Genomic DNA, 21,681 nt, shown 5'->3' with positions numbered 1-21,681 from the left:
TCATGCATCATTCGCAGTCAATATATCAGTCTCTGTAATCCGAGTTGTTTTCGTGTGACATTTAAATTAGCTATCATAATCTGTTGTGCCATCTGCTATCAAAATCTACTATTTATAGTGCTACAGAGCGTTATATTTAATGTCTAAATGTTTTCAGGCAAAGTAATAGGTATACATTGCTCATTAGTTGATCGTTTACATGAAGAACCGTCCTGGTCATTAATTTAAGTTGAATCAGCTACAAATAGTGCGATAGGTCAACATCTTATTTCAAGCCTTGTTCAATGTTCAGGTCTCAAGTCTGTTGCAAGTCTGATCAACTGTGATCAAACCTATCAGCCTTGAGGTACAAATATCCCCTATTAGCACTTTTGCACCTCCTGGAACCCTGAATTGCACCTCCTAAATGTACGAAAAATGTCTTATTTTCATAGGTTATATTTGTCCTAAGCTCGTCTATAGAGTGCTAAGCCCTTGTTTTAGCAAGCACGTATCCAATTTAATGCGGTGTGAATGCATGCATCTTATACCTAGGATGCTTGTGTAAAACTATTTGCGTGGATGATTTGTCAGAGAGGCTCCTGTTCGATCAGTTTATGATCAAGTGAATATGAGTCGTTTCCACGACGGGCTGTCTGGCGAATGCACCTTCTCACCAAATCTGCACCTGATCTACACCAAATGCGTACCAGATGGCTGTCGTGAAAACGGCTATAATTATGATAAATGTTTACCTGTATTCTCTTATCGTTCCACTTTCTTGTGCATTTCCAAATTTTCAGCTTAATAATTTAACAATTCTTTTTTGAAACACCCTAAGCATCGTTTTCAGGCTAGTAATTAGTAATACGACACAATTATGATAAGTAAGCTACCTCACGATGTTTTATTTTTTCCACTAATGTCTCATTTCTGGCCATTACATCACCCGCCGATTGACTCAAACACTTCCACCTTCTTCATTGTCTTTATTACAAAAGTTTCACTTCATGACATGTTCGTCTTAAAACAGCATTCGCTTGTCGGGGTGCACCTTTTCCAATCATACCCTTAACAATATTCACATCAAGCCATCACACCCCAAAAAATGTTGGGCTCATGCCTGTCCGAATTAATTTGTTGAACTACAGGAAAAGGTACGGAAAGTGATACGAAACAAATAACTAGGTTTAGGAGACGTCACTATCTTTATAGCTAAATATAGATCAACCAGCTGGCAAGCAAAGTAAGGTTCTGCGACACCTCCGTAACAAGAGAAATAAACCAGTACACGGACCCTCACGCACTCAGCAACAAGGGTAATTGTCGACACCTTCAGTGCACCACAACAAACACATTGCATCGATAAAAGGACCAAAGATGTGAACATTCGCTACTAGAGGTGTCAATCGGATACCAACTTTTTGGTATACCGATACCAAACCGATACCAACTTGGTATTTGGTATTTCAATCGTAATGTGTTTGGTATTTTGTTGGTATCATAAACCCTCACTAATGTGTACCAGGCTAAGAAATCGGTAAAAAGTTGATATTTCCCTCATTTTCCCAAGTTGGTTTGGTTTCGGTATTTTCCCGTGGTTTTGGTTGGTATTTGGTTTGGTATCGGTATTCCGATTTTCCGTAATTGACATCACTATTCGCTACCGTCATCAGTGACGTGGCATGAACTCGCGTGCGCAGAAAAAGTACCAATAATCCTCCAACAGCACAAATTGTTGCAGTGAGAAAATTGGAAGTTCCTTGAAGCAGTAGACAATCAGCACAAACCGCACAACGTATCAAGTTCACGGCACCTTTCATTCCACCACACAGGCGTCAAACATCCATTGCTGCATCCATTCAGCATTCATCAGCGTTCACCCTGGTCACAGACGTGCGGCAGCTACTGCAGCTGCGCCTCCAGCGCCTCCACATCCTCCAGGGTCTCCAGCCGGCTCAGGACCTTGGTGCGCCTCTGTTCGTCCTCGGCGCGGGCGCGCTCGAAGATGTCGAACTTCTCGAAGAACTTGACGCTGGCGTAGTAGTCGCCGGACTCAGCGCACGGCAGGGCCAGCGCCTCATCGCGGCAGGTCAGCGTGCGCTGGTCGAACCGCGTGCCGTTGTTGCAGAAGAGGCTGCGGCAGAAAGAGGCGGTGTCAGGAGATTGATAGGGATATTTATGCTAAATAGTGCTAACTTTATCAGCAACGAGCAATCCTTGGGAATATGCTCTTTGTTTAGAAGCGCATTTGAAAAAAAAAAAATGGATAATCGTTTCACGTTTAGAGCAAACAGGCTGGTTTTGGAACAGGCAATCATTATGTCTGTACCCTTGTTGGCTGATAAAGCTTCTGTTTCCTCCTCAAATTGCCGTGTGGAGCACACACCAAATACCGACGGAACTATCACGACAGACAATCAGCACTGATAGACGGTGGATGTGAGGTCCGATGGAATGATACATTACACACACGAACAACAATCACCGCCGGTTTCTTTGAAATAACAGGTTCCTGTATCTGCGAAGAACAGGCACGCTAACAATCCTCGAGACCTCCGACGAAAGCGACGCGTAATTGTCCGAGGGAGGGTGTGAGGCACCCGGCGCCGTGTAATCACAGTTGCAACACCGCCCGAGCGGCCGGCCGGCCGGATTTGCGCCACACGCGCTCAATTATGCAGATGTACGCACGCGGGTATCCGAGACGCGCCCCTGACACGCGTCCTGGAGATACCACACGTCGAGTGTATGTGTCTGCTACTGACGCTGAGCGGACCGGCCATTCAGAATTGCCCCATCGGACAGACAACGGACCGAGTCGGCGTTCTCCAGAGTCAGGTCACGTCGCGTCGGGTCACAGTCAGACGACCCGGCCGGGTTTAACGACAGCACGCTCTCGTACATAGACCGTCAATTAGCTGCTCCTCTGATTGGGGATAATGAGCCAGCGGCTGCAGACGTGTGGTTGGTTGGGACGTGCCGCGCGGACCGAATGGTGGCTGAGAGGTGACGCGTGGCGCGCTGCACGATACCTCTGGCGGTATGTGGACACTGGACAGCGGCCCTGCTTAGGGGAGGTCCCACTGCTCCTTACACGCCTGGGAACGGCGACGGAACTGCTCCGCGCTCCCAGTTTTGGCAGTGATGCACATGCCCCATTACCAGCCGAGTGCCGTTAACGCTGAGGAGTCGTGCTCCGAAGCTGTCGTTGGACATTGCTCCTACGAGCATTCCATGAGGGATTACGGACAGCTGAGCGAAAGATACCACATGACAGCTCTGCTAGCAGCATATCTCACACCTGTGTTTGAGGTTCTGTCTCTGTCTCTCACCTGTGTTTGAGGTTCTGCGCGAAGCCGTCCGGGTGCACGATGGGGGTGCAGATGTGGAACACCTGGCAGTCGGCCTGCATGTCGGCATAGTAGCCGTACTCGCGGTCCTTACAGCTGCCGGGCACAAGGAGACATGTACGGTCAGTCGGGACCGCAGTTGCCAAACACACGGAGGTGTATAAAGATTACGGCTGGTCGGGAATGTTGCAGTGTCTGCAGTAAATTCGCAATTCTAGCTTCGGCAACTAAAATGAGAAAATTGTTACTCTACTTCAGCGACATACTGGGAAAGTTGATACGATAAAATGGTAAGTCAAATGTTGGAAACAATGCCCCCTTTACAATAACATTCACAACCATACAGCTGAGCGAGCATCTCCCAATTGGCAGTCCCGCGACACCATCGGGACTACCATTGTCGCGTTTATCCGTCCACCAGAGTGATCAGTCCATTCCGTCTTCGTCCACAGTCAGTCAGCCCACCTGCCGCCGTCAGGCCTTAGTCGTGCTGGTCCCGCTCCGGTTGGTGAGCGGGGATGGGACCTGCTCGCTCACCTCTGGGTCACCACTGGTTGAGAATCACTAACATAGCATGCTGCATGCATTCAGTACGGTTAAGTACAAAACATGAAACTGTCTTTAATTAACGTTGGACTGACAATAAAAACACAGGGGTTTATAACGCGCTAACGGTGTATGTAAGGCTTTCATAACGGGTCTTGCTTTAACGTTTTATTTATTCATTTATTTATTTATTTACTTATTCTTATGGAATGGAAATAATAGGTAAAACAACGCTGACAACCGATATTTAGAAATATATCAAAAATTTTCACTGATTATATGCTAAACAATAAAGGTGCGGCAAGAACACAATCTTGTGTTAATTCAAACCATTCTTTAGGGCGTCAGCAGGGACAACAATTGGTTTTCAAACAGAAAGCTCTCACGAAAACAACCTACGATCTCGCGGCTCCCAAAGACAGTCCATATCTGATATCTGTAACTTGCTATGTTGTACTGAAAAAAAAACTTTTTTTGTTTTTAAAACGCTTCACCATTGTAAACTCAATGATTCGGAAATGCCATGTGTTTGCAGCCACACACAATCAATAATCGTGCATTTTGTTTCGGTAAATGGCAAATAATTCAGTGTTGGTAATAACACGTTTCCGAACCGCTATTCTCCGAAATTGGGTAGCCTTTCATTCAGCTGTGAGGCAATGAAAAGAGGCTTGCCAAGAACGTCGATTCATAGCCTCACGCAGGCTCTTCCAGTCGGCAAACCCTGATTTCCACACGCACTGAAACAGCCTCTGACGTTTTACGTCCGCCGATAGAAATTCGGCTCCGTTCGCTGATCTAGCGCTGTGCAGCGTGTGAATAGACGATTTTGCGAGATCCATAAAACAGGACGATTACGAGACATGTAGCTGTAGCCCAGCTGACAAGATGGGATGAACGAGGGAACATCGCCGAGGTGAGCGGCTGAGACTCACTTGAAGATACAATTTGTGGCATAGTTATGACGGCAGTATTGTACCTTATTACCAGTATTGTAGTTCTTATTGCTACCAGACACGCCAGCACCGAACGAGCTGACTCGCGTAAGTAATTTAGGAGACCTTTTAAACGTGCATATATCTGCACTCTCAACGCTGCTTTATAGCGCTATGATTAAAGGGACCCTCCCACCTTCAAAAAAGTTTATGAATTGGCATGAAAGTGATGTCGCTCGGTTCAGGAAGAGCGAAAACGAATATCTACCAAATTTCACCGAAAATATTCACCGGTTTTCAAGATATTATACTTTTACTTTTGTTTACTTTTTTGGGATCTCCGCTGTTTCTAGCGACTTTATTTCAGAAGTGCGGCGTTTGTGGCAGATGTTGCGCGCAAATAGCATATACCACCGCGTGCTACAAAACGTTTTAGTCAAACATTTGAAAATCGTTAGATATCTGCGCTGACGTCACACATTCAGAGGGGTATTCCTAAGCATTAGCCCCTCTGAATCAAAATGCTGCAATTTTGAAATTCAATATTTCCGATTTAAGGCATTTCTCGATGTTGTGAGTGCCGAAACCGGTAATTGTGAGCCAGGGACCCCATTTTGGCTATCTCAACTCAAATCTAATGTTAAGGTGGGAGAGTCCCTTTAATCAGAATACATCCTTTATAGCAAATGAGGGGATACAAAAGGAGGATATAAAAAGGCCTCTAACAAAACAATCGTGTAGCGAGTCATTGAAATACTGGCTCGACCCGCGTCGCGTGCCACTCATTAGATACGGATGTGATTAATCAGTGAATGCTAATCACGTCTGCGCTCCATCAGATTGTACCTAATCAAATATCGTGTGCAGTAGTAGGTATCTGTAGCAATAACACTCGAACCAAAAGCATACACCCACTCACTCGTCTCTGATGAGAAAGCCCACTCAGCGCCACAATCGCCAGGTTTTAAATCGTTAAGTGCTTGTTGAATGTAAGTCATTTAAATCATTTGATTGTTTTGAATGAAATATGGCCAAGATACTTTCGCATTGATGTGACCATTGCCCGTGGCCGAAAATTCATCTGAATCAAACAATACATGAAAATGTAAAAAGCTTAATTTTGTAAGATCCTTCAAAATAATCAGATAATCACTGCTTTTCACGCATCATTTCGCCATGTAGCAGCATTGAAGAGCAATCGTTGTCCCCTCTTCACCTCGACAGCCAATCGTCTGTCAGGTCATCGATGACGAAACACCAGTGGATCGATGGGACTGAAGACGTCACTCAACTGTGTGCTGACAGAACCTCTCCCTCCCCCCCACAATGGCTGGTCGCTGCTGAACCAAAGCTGACACCAGCGAGGAGCATATGAGGCGTGTAAAGACCAGGCGCCCCAACACTGCATTTTAATGAATGACGCAGCATGCAGCTGCCCTGGACCTGTCTCCACGGTGAGGTGTTAATTTGAAATGTATGATCGAAGAGGCGCTACAACATGCATAGTCAATGGATGTGAGTGGACCAGGGCAGACAGCGCTACTATGGCACCATAACAAAAGCAGAACATGTGGATCAAGAGGCCAGGTCTGCCACCGAAGGATTGCCTCACACTTGTTTCGGAATCGTGACTGCCCGATAAAGGTTTCGGGTGTGGTCCACATTAAATGCTCTGCGGCCGAGTGGTACATTGGCAGCGTTCATAATGCACGTCCAACACTCGAGACATCAGCCGACACAGAGGCCGTTCGACATCTGTTACAGGACAGTGGGCGATGTCTCTAGTGCAGTCGGTTGGGCAACATTTGCCGGTCATGTGGGTTGCCTGCGCACATTCACTCGTGGCGGCTTCCCTTTTTGTTCCATCAGTGAACGTCCCTCACCTGCCTGTATTCCGAGTACGAGCCATCAGCAAAGAACATTCTTTTGACTTGCAGTGGACATTGAATAAGAGACTCGGACGCTCTGTGTACTATGTGCCTATCATTGCAAAAATGTCAAAATGTGCATGGAACGAACGTGTGCGATTGTCTTGTTAGAAATGAGAGAGCAACCTGAATGTGATTGCGTATGACTGTTAGATGGATGGATGCTGGTCATCGTCATCGTCATACGTTTTAGCAAACATCACCAAGGCCATTCTTTGGCAACTGTGATTGTGTCGCATGAATATATGAATATATATGTATATATATATATATATATATATATATATATATATATATATATATATATATATAGGGTCGATGCGACCCCCCCCCTCGCGATTGGCTCCTATGGCACCTAGAAACACCAAATTTGGTAGGTAGGTGGGCCCCCTGGAGTTCTCGCCCCTGTGCAAATTTGGTTGCTCTAAGTCAATATTTAGGGGGGTTTTGGGGGGTATAAATGTAAAAATTTCGCTAAAAACAGGCCAAAAGTTTTTCGCTTATAACTTTTGATCTAATTAAGATAGAGCAAAAATAAAAGCACCAGTGAACTCAGCACGTCAAGGCGCGTCGAATGATATACTTTTTAGCATGCTTAAGTGTACTTAAAGTTTTTCTTAAATTTTAAGTAAACTTAAATTAGTAAATTAAGTTCAAGTTAACCAAATTGCATCATATCGCATATCATTCGATTCGGCTGATCACCAGGAACACAATGATACCATTTTTTAAGCTCTAGCGTCATTATGTGCCAAGTTATTGGCAAAAACGTCATTTGACCTCAGTTGACCTCATTTGACCTGACCCATGGATAAGTACACCAAACAAAGAAGCACCAAGTGACCTGCTTTTAAGTACTGTGGTTTCAAAGCACAAAAGTGATAGAACGAAGCGGATATCTCCAGTATTTTCCGAATTTAGTATTTTCCCATAGGCTTAACATTACGACGTAATGACCTCTAACTGACCTCAGGTCAGTGACCTCAAAAAAACCCGAACTATATGTTATACAACTCGGTGAACTTAGCACATCCTGAAAGTTTGAAGGAAATCAGTGCAAAACTGTGAGTTGGACAGGTGCAAAAAGAAAATTGAAATTTGACCATGACCTTGTACCGGTTTTTCTGACCTGGTGACCTGACCCAAGGTCACCCGGACCTGAAATTTTCAGGTCATATGTAAAAAGGTTGCCCCATAGGGTGTGCCAAATTTGGCGGCGCTGCGCGCCGCCGTTTTTACGCTATCTTCGAAAAACCTTAGGGGGGGGGGTCGCATCGACCCCCCCCTGCCAGGGCGAGGGTTAAGCCCTTGTTTGCTTTTCAATGTTTCGAATATCGACCATAAAGCCAAGCAGCCAATGCAAGCTGGACATAATGCTGAACTTACAAAATCATCTAATGACATTCAAATGTAAACACACCGTAATTTTTGAGCTCATACTGTTTTCTGATTTTTATTTATCCATGTCTTTTCAGACATTGGCTAATGATGCTGTTTGTATATGGTATGCATCCAGTTGTTAAACTAACTCCCTGGAATGAGCTCCTGAGTAATAGCCTGGTCTGTGGTTAGAGGATAATGCGACGAGGAATGTTCAAATGTCGAATGCCAACCGCATTGCAGCGTGTTTCAAATATCGATACAAATACCATTTCAAGTACCTACGAGAGAGCGGCGAATGACTGACATTCACTCCAGCCGTTTGTTTGTGTTGGGGTATGAAGCGCAGGCATCTCATCTTCTGAATGCCTGCCAGATCGAATAAAAAGGGGCATCGAGACGCCACTATGGCAGCTGAATAGGATGCCCGAGCTGTTTTTACTCGAAGGCGAGGATTGGGGAATGTAAATGAAGTGCCGAATGCGGAGTATCAGTCAGAAATGCGCTCTAAGTCGTCGAACAACGCGGTTTCAGTGAAAGTGAATGCCTTTGGGCATTTAATTGGCAAAACAACAGGAGTCAAGGTTTGATACGGCAGATGTCTGAAATCTAACCATGTAGTTACCATTGTTTTTTCATCTGACGGTAAAAAAACGAGGAGCAGGACGTTGCAGAAGCGACCAGTTCTAACAGCGATAAAATCCCTTCCCGATTGGTAATATTACTAAGTGCTCGAGCGAGGAACATATTGAATATAATTAGATAAATAAAAGAAGTTGACCTTTTCCTCGACATCAAAAATGTAAAAAGCCGAATAATATATTTTAAAAAAACGGTTTTAAAATATATTATTCGGCTTTTTACATTTTTGATGTCGAGGAAAAGGTCAACTTCTTTTATTTATCTAATTATATTAAAATCCCTTCCCGCTGAATTTGTTAGCATTGCTAGCAGCCGCCGTCTCGGTCACCTTAGCTGGGAGACAAATTACCATAAAATCCAGGAAGTGTCGACATCCGCCGCTTAGCTTTCACTTTCGTTGCAGAGCCGAGGACCAGCTCTGTGCTTTGCGCGTCTGAAGTTAGCCGGTACGCGACGTTTGCGGCGCCGGAGACGCGGTGATGAGGCAACGGTCGAGGAGATTATACTGACCGCCGCTGCGGTGACGGTTCGGCGTCACCCAGCGGCTGCTGACGGTCACCTTGGGGCACCGTCCGGCCGGAGGGGCGCGCTCCGGAGCCCCCGGAGCCCCCGGAGCTCCCGGCGGAGTGACTGGCGCGCGCCGAGGTGTGAGTGATCCCCCCCGGCGTGCAGAGAGGATCCCGGCGCGGGCGCTCCTCAGAGGCAGGTACCGACCGGCACAGACCAGTCCGCATCCCTGGTAGCGTTTGAGTAATGCCATTATGGCCCCTGGTCATCCGGGTTTTTCACGCCGGCTGTAACAGTAACACGAGTGAATCTCACCACTTTTGCAAAAACCGCATATCTTGCTCCAGAACGTGTTCGAGAGTGGCGACTGCGGCGAAACACCGCAGCATCTTCGTGTGGATTTCCTGACGCTAGAAACCTGCCTCAGACCACAGGACTCACCACTACCGCGAGTCGCATCCGCGTGCGGCTCATCCTCGCATGTGTCGAAACGGGCGGCGGGGTCGTGGTCATACCGGTCTCGTCCTTTACCATCGTATCCATTCTCCAACAGGTGACGTGTCTCCGAATTCCAGCATGTTGCCTCCCATCTCCCGTGACGTGTCTCCGTCTCGACTGAAGGTCCGATCTCGTCCAGAGATAGACCTCCAATGACGTAAGCTCATTCGATGGTGGCTGCACGCGCCGACCCGATGGTGCGCGGAGATATACCGATGGGTGGCCGCCGCGCCGGCCGCTGCCGAGGAGTGGCTCGCCCGTTTCGGGATGGGTGTGTGACGAAATCACGACAGCTCGCGTCGCTGATACCTTACACGCACGCTGAGGTTCTGAAGAATTTAGGCTCGATCGCAATAATTAGGAATGATAAAAGGATGAAGATTATTTTGACAGAGACATTAGATTTCAACGAGCCGAGTGACAAGTATTTGATCAGATGTTCAACAAGATACTTTTTACTTTTTAGTACATTTTTTAGTACATTAAGCTCTGCTAATGCTAGCTCATTTTCAAGATTGGAGCTAGCGATTGAGAAAAAGGATGAATGGGCAAATGATGGTCTTCCTAGCGGATCAATTTAAAGCTGTTTCGCTTGAGAACCGCTTCTTCTGCCGAAGTAAATTAAATGAAAGTTGCCCCTGAATCCTAATTGAAACTTATAACTATCGACATGATGTTTCGCTTGTTACAGGCATTGATCAAGTTGAATGACGAATATAGACTGAACCTTTGACGCACAGTGCTAATGATGATACATGTTGCACTTTTTGCACTGATGTCAAAGTTGAATAATGTTTTACCGTTCGGTAGTCGGTGCTAAATGGCAAATACATTTTTTAGTACATTTAGTTCTGCTAACGCTAGTTCATTTTCAAGATTGGAGACAGATTGAGAAAAAGATGAATGGGCAAATGATGGGCTTCCTAGAGGATTAATTTAAAGCTGTTTCGCTTGAATGTAGACGTATGTAGACGTATGTAGACGTATGTAGACGCATGTAGACGTTTCGTTCATACTTTCCAGCGGATGCCGCAATGTTATTATACAACGCGTCATCAGTTCCGAAAATATCGTGCGACAGCGTCAAATGAATGGGATCTGCTTCAAGTTTACAAGGGGACGGCTGTTCTGGAAACGTGTGTACTACTTTGTTGCCAGCTATGAATGGGATCTTGGTCCATTGTCTTTACAAATCCAAGGCCAACCGCCTGAAGCAAACTGTTACTCTGGGTGTCAACAAAAGTGACGTGTTTTCACCATTGAAACATTATGCTGCAAAATGGAACTAATTGATCCAGCTATCTTCCATTGTCAAGCCTCAATATACAAATGTATCGGTGAAGACACCAAGAGGAATATAGTGTGAAGGAAATGTCAGGTGTAGTGTCGCATGCCTAATAACATGCCAGTGCGACGTTCATTTGAGACAGGATTTGAGACATGCTTCTAAGCCATGGATCATAGGGATCATGCAGAAAAAGCTGCTCCTGCGCGTATTACACTGACAACAGCAGTCTGAGACCCTCGGATGAATTTACTGCACGATTAATCACAATTTTGTTTAACTATGCACGCCAGCCGTCACTTGTCAGTGTCAGTCATTGTCAAGGTAATAAGCGTCGCGCTTTTTTTTTAAAGAATACATTTGTGCTTCATGAATGTCGGTTTAACTAGTTAAATCCAGTATTTTGTCGGATATCGTCATCATTCAGTCAGCAACTGTGCTATGCTGTATTCTCCGTCCTGTAAACCAAATCCTGTGAACCGGTGGAGGTAGGTAACCTACATTTGGTAGATAGGTACTCATGCATAAATGCACACCCTGAGGTACATAATTTATGCAACTGGAACCTGAGGTAACAACAGACGCCCTGAGGTCATCCTCCTACAACCTGAGGCCCCCCACCTCCACCCCGCGGTCACTCACCTGAAGTCGGATGAATGCATGTCCCGCACGACCGTCTGCGAGCCACCGGGCAGACGGCGGTGCAGCGAGTTGATGTCGCTCTCGCGCTCAGACTCCACGCGCGCCACCCGTCGCGAGGTGCCCGGAATCCTCTTCACGGCCGCCGCCGCCTCGTCGAACCTCGTCAGGGCCGGCGCCGGAGCCAGGTCGGCGGCCAGGGCAGGGATGGGAGCGGGAGCGGGAGCGCGGGCGGCCAGGGCGGGGGCGGGGGCGCGGGCCGGCTGACGGCGGATGGCGACCGGGGCGACGGGAGCGGCGGTGGTGGGCCTGGTGGGTTTGGTGGGCTTCTCAGTGGTGACCGGCGCCGCCTCAGTGGTGGTGGTGATGGCGACGGGACGCGGGGCCGGCAGACGAACGACCTTCCTCCTCACTCCTCCGCGACGCGTCGGCTTCGCGGACGCCGCCGCGGCGGAAGGCGAGACGACGGGCCGGCGGGGGAAGAAGCGGCCCGCTCCCGAGCTCGAGGGCCTGGCGGGGGCGCGGGCGGCGGGGGCGGCGGGAGCGGCAGCCAAGGAGGGCGGCGGGAGGAGGCCGGAGATGTCCTGCGCGAACCGCCCGGCCAGCGCGGAGCGGCTGCTGGCTGTGGTGGTGGTGGTCGTGGTGGTGGTAGTGGTGGTGGTGCGCGGCCGGCTCTTCTCATTGAAGGGATCCTCCAGGTCGACCTTTCCGGTCCTCTGCTCCTCCTCAGTCAGCTCACGCAGCAGGAAGAAGTTCTCGTCGACAATCAGGTTGGCGACGACGCGGAACGGCTTCTTGAAGTCGGCAATCGACTTTTGCTCGTTCTGCGCGGCGGCCAGCGCACAGAGCGCCAGCAGCGCAACTGGAAACAGAGGCAATCGGTGTTAAACGATTACTAGAATGCAGAGTTGCTGCAAAGCACAAGTCTTTATTTATGCTATTCAGACAGACAAAGTGAGCATTGCAACCAATAAGCTCTTGTCTCACATCCACGCTGAGTTTTTATCCCTTTCTATCTCTTTGGTGAGCATCTCTTCGGCAACTTTCTCCTCGATTTCTAAAGCTGCACAAGCAAACACAAGTCACCGCTAGTCACACGTGTGTAAATATATCTTGTGGTATATTCTATAGGCTTATTTTGCTGTAACACATATAGGATGACAGTGATAGTTCATCATAGGATGAAAGCTTGCCCATGGATTAGTGTCAATGCAATATTTCATGGCCAGAGACCAGAAATATTCAAATCCTCATATTGCGGGATTCAACAAAGATTCAACACGTAACACAGCCTATCAACATATCGGCTAGTAGGCAAAGGTGTGATAATAAGATTCGGCACTCAGCAGGGTGTTCGATTAAAGAATCACTTATTTTTTTCTGACCCGTCAAAACATGTTTTTATCATCAACATTTCTACCCGGTATTATCATATAACTCAATGGCCGCAACCCTACACCAGTCAGTATTTTTAGCACAACGCGTCCTCTCTCAGCGGTGCGTCTCCCCACTCTCCTTGCCTTAGACATGCCGTTCCATACCGTCACCGTTTTACCAGCAGCTCCTGACCCGCCGTGCGCGGCAGGGTCCGGGGTCATTGCAAAACAGTCACTAACGAGCAAGCCGTGTCGTTGCACTCTCACTGGCCGCGGGGGAGAGCGTGCGGCCGTGCCGCCGTGATCACGGCACTGACCAGCCGGGAGACCGGTCGTTCTCTCTGAGACCGACCATTGACCAGGGCACGGGTGGAGGATGGGATGCGGGAGTGAATTCTAGCCAAATTAGTATCAATTTAAGCAACCAATTCAGTACGATGATACTCTTCAATGCGTTTCTGCGCGCGTGAGAAGACAAAAGTATGTAATTTTGCTTCATGTATTCTTTTACCATCTTGGTAAGCCTCTTAAAGGACCAACTGCTATTAACGGTTTTTCTATCATTGACGCTGATAGGGCAGCACTATCGAACTGTCGCATCAGTCTATCGTTAGGGGTGGTGAAACAATGCGGAATTCCACAATTCAATCAAAGGTTACGTCTTCCACGAAATTAAAGCGCTAAGTAGGCGTTACACCAATCACGCTCCCCACACCGCGCCGGAACATTGCCACAGGATGTGTGTCAAAGACGTCACTGCTTCCACACTGCTGCCACCGACCTTTGAACAATTACGGGCTTCGAGGTCCTTCGCCGGCCGCCGCAGCCCATCATTTTCCCCGCCCTAGTACACATGATTGCCCCCTGACGCCCGTTGGCCGCCGGCGGTGACCTTGACCCGGGCTCATCTGCCGGGCCCCTGGCGGCGGCCGGTGGAACTATCGCCGGCGGCTGACCCGCCGGTCACAGCTCGGTAGTTTTTGTGAGTGGTGTGTTGTCGCCATTCGCTGGCGGAGTGGGAGTATACGCGTCGGCGAGGCGGTGGGAGGGGTCGGAAGGAGGTATTACACCGACTCATAACGACCGGTCACCGCAACAAAAACGGTCATCGTCCGGCGAGGGGTGTTGGGAGCCGCCAACGGCACCGTAACAGGCGCAGAGCCGGGAGAGAGAGAATAGGACGGGAGAAGGTGAGGGGCGGACTTTCTACAGCGGAGAGCCTGTCGTGGACAAGAAGTTGTACACGTGGATAGATAGATGCACACGGGGTGCATTTCTGATGTGGACAAGTTTGTGCAACAAGACAAATGGACTTCCCTTTGCGCAAGGGCCGCAGCCGGTCGCGCTGGGCAGAGCTGTTCCTGGGAGGGTAATTCGGGGGACGCAGGGATGCCGGTCATTTGTCACGAGGTGACACGGTGATTCGCAGGTCACGCATTGTTCGGACATCACCGAAACGTCTGTCATCGCACATCATTTGTTCTGTCTCGACGCAAATCATTAATTTGATCCGCACTCTGATAAACCCTGCTCTACACTAGACGTTCAGTCATCTGCTCAGTGCTTAGACTAAAATCTTATCACAAAAAAATGGTGCACACTGCACAACCTATGCTCTGAAACAATTATTAGTTATTACTATGAGTGACATCTAGGAGTATCTGTTCTCATAGAAAATCAAGCTATATGCGATATTGTACTGAATTAACATTTATATTTAGATGTCACTCAAACATTCAGACATTGACGGTTTCATGCTGTTCGCTTCCCTCATTTGGACAACGATTATGCAGATCTACTTTTTCAGACTGGTCGCCTGTTGAGTGCTGGGAGTGTTCGAAAAGCCGGACCCATGGCTAAGTACCGGACGCATATATATTCCGATCATCCTAAGCCCACACCATCGTTCCGTGCTTCTATCCTCAGGATACTGAAATCCTTCTCCTCCACGCCGCAACCCCCCTCCGGGCTGGACAGGCAACTTTATCTCATGCGGGCTGCTCCCTTGGAGCGGCACCGCTGCTCCCGAGGGAGCGCACCCCGTAGCCGGGTGCAGTGCAGAGTGCCTTGGGGCTGGGTGGCCTGTCCTCTGGACGGGCTCAGCCCCGGCGACTCACTAGGGTGCCTGCCCAGACCAATGTCTCCCCCTATATCCTATCATCCTCCCGGCTCTGAAATGGTCTAATTGGACCGAAAGGGCCTAACCCAACAAAAGAAAAAAAGCCCACACCATCTCTCACGCCATCTTCCAGACTTCCGGTGGTCCCGTGCACTCCGTGAGACCGGCGCGGCAGCCCGTGCCGGTCCCGTGCCGATGAGCCAGTTCCGCGCGGACGCTGCGGAGCGTGGGAATCCAGCGGAACCAGCGAGCTCGGTCAAGGTCGATACGGGGCGGGAAGCTTCCCGTCCGATACGGAGCGGGAAGCAGCCCGTCTGACGCTAATTCATATACAGCTGATTGAGGCGTGTCGGGATCCTTCTTTAGTAGCAGGTTGAACAGAAGAAATAGTTATAGTAATTGATGATACCCAGCTCATGAAAGCCAGTACTGTATAAGGTAGATCAGTTTGGTCTTCCTTGTCGGCGCAAGGAAGACCAAGGTTATTTCATAATACCTAAAGTTAATGCTAGAGCGACATTAATTCGAAAACCAATACCCTTTCATGGCAATCATAGCCGATTAAATAGATTGGTGTAATGTCTATTCTGGGAAAAATATGGAAGAACAACGCAGTAAAAATACAGTTTGCTCGGTAGCATTTCTCTAACAAATCGTCTGTGTATTTTACTCTTAAATTCGAAACGGCTTGTGTATTTTACGGGGTTCATAGGTACTTATGTAATGACCTTTACCAAAACCTGTCTATCTCCAATGCGTCAACTTTCAATTCTGGCAGTCAAATAGCACTTGAGGCAGATCTCTAACTTTTTACTTGCGGACACCGTTCACCACATTATCCGTTTGAACAAGCGGTCTTGGGATAGTAAGCACACCTGTAACCTTCATCCTGCGAGTTGGCCTTGGCCAGCAGAGGCATCAAAAAACATCCTTGGATGGGCATCAACGTGCCTTCACGGGATAGCCGATGGCACATGTAAATATGTTTGCGGCTGTTCAGTGGCCATTTACGACACGATAAGCTAACCCTGTAGGTTATTGCTATGGTTATTGTTGAGAGTACATGATGCTGGATGGTGGCAATGTTAATAAATGATCATCGTTCACTTATGCATCTGTGATCTTTACGGAACCGGTAAAACAACTGCTCTAGAAAGTCGTGCCGTGTAAGATATAATGCAATCGTTACATGGTTTTCTTGCTTGAGGTCCAAGTAAATTTTTTTTTTTAGGATAATATTTTTTAAATATGCTAAGAGGTACCAAATATTTTTGATTTTTTAAAAATATATTTGTCTACACATCAACATCTCCGTTGGGGGTGGGGGAGGGGGAGGGGGGAAGCGGCCTCCCCTGTCCTCAGTTCCTCCATGTCTCTTGATCGAAGACGAGTAAACCCACAAAACTCTGTATAGTGTATATCCCTTACGGCATTAATTTTACACATGCTGAGAGACGGAAAACATGGAGACCCAATTAGGATGACCGGAAGTGACGTCAGAGTGACGTTTTGTGTGGCCAATTTGGATGCGAAACATGGTTCTACGCCAATCGCTTTCAACAGCCCAGTTTTTAAACTTGCACCAATTTCTTAGCATGAGCTGATAGCCAACAATTATTTTTATCAGACTGTTATCTTGGATTTCCAAAATGTAGATTTTGTTTAAAAAAACATATGTCAAAAGTCAAAACTAGAAAAATACATTTTTTTGTAATGTTGATCCACATCTTTCGTATTGTTTTTCAAGAAAAACCGGGATATTTAGGAAAAAACACATACAGATGAATTACTCCGAAACATTTTAGGCCGACTTCTTAAAAAATGAAAAGCTATCCGCTTTCACATTTTTCAATAGGCGACTACCTATATCATCATTATCAAATTTAAACTGCAGCTTCCAGTACTTTTTTTTGCCTCACAAGGACCAAAACAAATAGCACAATTGTGTTCCTGAGTTCAAACTGCATTCGATAGGCATACATTTTTTTGTCGATTTTGTAAAAAAAATCAACTTGAAAATCTGCCTCTTTTGACCTGACCGTGACCTGACATTCATTTAAAACTGTTTAAAATGGATTCAGACGCCACAAGCGACAGTAGCCGTTTTCACGACAGCCATCTGGTACACATTTGGTGCTTATCTGGTGCAGATTAGGTGCAGATTTGGTCAAATTAGGTTCAGTGTGTCTCTTAGTAGCTATCAGCTAGGGTTGCACTAATTCCTTATATGCCTGCTTTGTCATATTATCAGAGAGTATCATCGATTAAAACACTAAAATAAATTCATAAGATAACGATATTTGCTTTAAAAGAGATTAGATGCACATTTGGTCAAATTAGGTGCAGTCGCCGGATAGCCCGTCGTGAAAACGGCTAGTAGGTATTGTTAAGCTCTATAGCCAAATTGGGCCGCAGAAAATGTGTCTCATAACGCACATACCTTAAAAATTCCATGAGCTTTTGTGCCCTAGCGTGCCCTAGTTTTGACCTGAAAAACGCCAAGTACAGGCTCAGAATCTTAAGGGCATCTTCAGCGCTGCATTTAGAAGTGTGTAATTAAAAAATGATGTGGCTATAACTTGTTTAGCGACGTTCAGAGCCCGCAGCGTGAACATACCAAAATGTTGACAGTTTTTACTTTGACCTGACCTGCGACGTCATCAGTGCCCTGCAAGTAAAATTATTCGGGCTATACTAATAATTCATGTGCGAAGCCTTCAGATCATACTTGAATTTTTGAGAATCGGCACGTAAATTTCCGAGACGAGATCTTCGGAGGGGGTGGGACGGCCCCTCTAACGGATGGCAGGGTCCGGAAATAGCCTATGACGAGCGGGGCGCGGGTTAAGCCTGAATTTAATCAATGTCCTAACTCCTAGCAGCTCCGTTTTTCATTGTAACAACGCAGAATTGGTTTGCAACACAGAAACAAATGCTAATGAATGATGATAAATAGTTCATTGAGCCACCTAACTAACAACAATGAAATGTTTTAAAAGACATAGGTCTACGAATATGTGACCATTTACTTTACCCAGCAATCGCACCAAAATAGAGCCTGGTCAGATTACGGTAAAGAAAAATAGAAGAGGTCCCATTTTTAAGTTCATTTTTTTTAAGAAGGAGGTGAGCCTGCAAAAATATGCAATAGGTATTTTGTAGCCCTTTTGTTTACTGATATCTTGCTGGCCAAGTTTCGCTTGGAAAAAACTTCAATTGGTATATGAGCGCAGTTTCAGCTCCGTGTGCTAAATATGAATACATAAAATCAATTTGGGCTCTAAAAGGAATGTTCATATTTATGAGCACTTCAAGCTTTGCAAACAGAACTGTTAATAATTTCTAGCAGCATCAGGCAACAGCATGGTTCTTGGAAACGATGTCGGTGAATTGATAGTAATAATTGGAATATATTTTTAGGACCCTCGCAACGCACTCCCCGCAGACGCATCCTTACACGTGTGTCGAGGCACAACCGACTACGGAGGCGTGGACTGCCGGAGCTGCAGGTCAGCAAAGGTCATGTAGTTGGTACTAGATAATTCCAGTATGAAAAGTGCAATAACAAAGACAGTTGCAAGCTTTGTACTTTACGACTTCGTTTTATAAGATTGGAGAGCATATTCTATTTAGTTAGCACGGTGGGCTATCCCTAGAAATTACTCGCCGTGAAAAATCAATGCTATAACGCTACTTGATTGCACCTAGCAGAAGTCTTTCCACATCCCACCACCCGCTTGCACTAACCTAGTCGCAGTGTCACCATGGCTGAATGCTGGGGAGATGCGCTGGCGAATCCTTCTCGGGGAGACTCCGGACCACGACTGCCTGGTGGCGGGTGGCGGCTCTGCTGGCGGTCCCTGTGGCGCCCCTGCCTCAGTGAAAGGTCGTCCGGTGGCCGCCGCGGCAGCATCCTCCGCCGCCGGCCGCAGAGAACCCTCCCCGGCCGCCGCGGCAGCATCCTCCGCCGGCGGCCGCACAGGAACCCTCCCCGGCGGCCGCAGAGAACCCTCCCCGGCGGCCGCAGAGAACCCTCCCCGGCGGCCGCAGAGAACCCTCCCCGCCGCGCCGGTTGTAGACGTCCCCCCTTTCCGCAGGCTTCACAGGACCCTTCCCGCCAGTCAAAGAGGACCGGACGAAGGAGAAGGTTCCTGCCATTTTCCTCCCAGTCTCATGTGTTTTTCATTCTCACCTACACTAATGATTGAATAATTGGAGTTTTATAACTTATATTGACCAGCAAAAGAGATGCTTGTGTTAACTTTCAAGTTACACCTAGATACTTCGTTCTTGTTAGCTTAAGCTGCTAGAATATATGAGCAGCTTCAGCTGCTTAGTGCTTATAGCTAGTTCAGCTGGATGGTAACCCATTAGGGTAAGGTGCCTAATTAGCGACCCTTTCCGATTTGCGACCTACCTCCCTACAGAAAAACTGGCAGGAGAAAACGGGGTAAAAACATCGTCAAAAGGTCAGCCATACTTTGGTTATCAAATTAAATTATTTTCCGGTTGTTGATGTTTCTGGTGGGACGTTTCAGGTGAGTTTAAATAAAAATGACGAGTTTCTTATCCAAAACGTGTGTGTTTGGGCCCTCTCTGATGAAAAGCGATGCACATTAGGATGATGCACCTTTTTTATTCTGAATCGACATTCCTTTTTTAATTGATTGCCGTTCTCCCATAGTGAATCGCTCAACTGTGCACAGCATGGCGGTTAAAAATGTGTCGCATCTCATATTTCCTATTTGCGCCTGACATGGTCGCAAATAGCTCAAGAAGGGAAAGAAAGGGGAAAAGAGAGAAATGAAAATGAGGTGTTGCTGAAGCTTGCAATGTGTGGCAGGGGATGCCAAATGTCGTCACCGACTGCAGGGGTGCCGAATTCAGCGCGGACCTCGAATATCATAGGAAGATAGCCCGCAAAATTTGGGTTTCCGCCTTCTTTTCGCCTTCGGTGCATCACGTGATCAGTTTTTACTTACGTAAATGTGTTGGATAAACGTTCCTGTCCGAGTGATTGAGTGCTTTGCGTATAGGTCACCTTTTTGAGATCATATTTCATCTTTTCAGGCGTCGCATTTTTTGCCATTTTTAGTATGGGGAAACCCATAGACTTATTAGCGACCCTCCCCGGTTGCTAATCGGGAAGAGTTCCCTATTAGCGTTTTTTGCAATGGTTTGCCAAAATGCTCAATACAAATAAGTAAGTGAATATTGGGGCAGAAAATGACTATATTTTAATAGAAAAATGAACGATCTCTCCGAAAATCAATCCAGTAACACAGTGGCACCCAGAGAGCGTGAGCAATGACGGTTCAAATTAAGTGGGTCGCTAATTAGGCACCTTACCCTACCTATATTTGGTAAAAAATGTGGGTAGTCGCATAAACGAATGCAATACAAGTTTAAGTGCGTAACCGGTTAAAGGAAATAGTTCACTTTCACGAAATTATTTTTTTGCAATGGATTTATGATTTTTTATGTTCAAAATGATCAGCAAAGAAAATAAAACCTATTTATAAGAAAAGATTATTTTCTATATTTTGATAATAAGAAGAACTTTTCAGTTTTTGTAAGGCACAGGCGATCCAGTATGAAAAGAGCATGGGTCCCGAAAATTCTTCAGAAACTAGAGAAATGATCGCGGCCACCGGCATTTGGGCGATCTGCTGCTGCTGAATGTCCTTATTGATCAGTACGAGAATTTCTCTAGAGTTCTCGTAGATAATTTCTCTAGTTTCTGAAGAATTTTCAGTACCCATGCTCGTTTCATACTGGATGCGAATATATGCAAGGCACACATCCTCAACGCAAGACACATTTTTCGGGACGAGAAATAGAATATATTTGCCTAGGGTGATCGTTGGGCTGTAAAAGCTCCTGATTTATGCTCGTCTCAGCCCAGGCTACGGAACTGCTATTCCAGTTCAAAACCCATGTTAAAAAGTGAACTATTTCCTTTAAGGCTGCAAGCTCACAGCTAACCACTTTTTGCAGGATAATGGCATGAGCTATTTCGATGATTGGAATGCACCAGCATATAGTTAGTGCTACCGTTGTAGGAACGTCAGGAGCGCTCCATCGATCGCCAGTGATAGGACGATTATGCTTTCTAATTGGTTGTTGACAGTTTAGGCTAATGTGCAATGACAAGAACTTAGTCGAAGGAGATCTATAGATGATTTCGAGTCATAATAAAAGTGGAAGACATAACCTTCCTAATATTTCTAGCTCATTAATCACTCATCGGCTTTAAATATGAGTTCATAAAGTTCTCTGTTCAGTAATCTGCCATTAATATGCTCAATCGTTCTTTGGCTGTATGTGACAGTTACCGTGAAAAGAATATCAATAGACTACAATCTATCGGTAGATTAGTGTATGCACGATGCCTATGTTGTGTAGTTGCCTATGTTGTGTAGTACAGTGTGCTAAGCTAGCACAATCCACTAGAAACCAAAATCTACCGTCACCGCACCTCAATTACCTACATC

General features: G+C 46.6%; 1 protein-coding gene across 1 annotated transcript; it reads right to left on the bottom strand.

Annotated features, from left to right (window-relative positions):
* Positions 1-954: 954 nt before the first annotated feature.
* Positions 955-19,120, bottom strand: LOC122371421 (translation initiation factor IF-2-like). The gene is made up of 4 exons (XM_043347744.1): positions 18,935-19,120; positions 11,696-12,554; positions 3,315-3,428; positions 955-2,116 (listed from the first exon to the last, which is right to left on the bottom strand). The coding sequence occupies exons 1-4, from the start codon at positions 19,098-19,100 to the stop codon at positions 1,885-1,887; spliced, it is 1,371 nt and encodes a 456-aa protein (XP_043203679.1). The 5' UTR covers positions 19,101-19,120; the 3' UTR covers positions 955-1,884.
* Between the last annotated feature and the right edge of the window lie 2,561 nt (positions 19,121-21,681).

This window comes from Amphibalanus amphitrite, unplaced genomic scaffold (assembly GCF_019059575.1).
Source record: "Amphibalanus amphitrite isolate SeventyFive unplaced genomic scaffold, NRLGWU_Aamphi_draft 001241F_arrow, whole genome shotgun sequence".
Lineage (NCBI taxonomy): Eukaryota > Metazoa > Arthropoda > Thecostraca > Balanomorpha > Balanidae > Amphibalanus > Amphibalanus amphitrite.
Note: the sequence above shows the minus strand (reverse complement) of the source record. Positions and strands in the feature narration are given on the sequence as shown.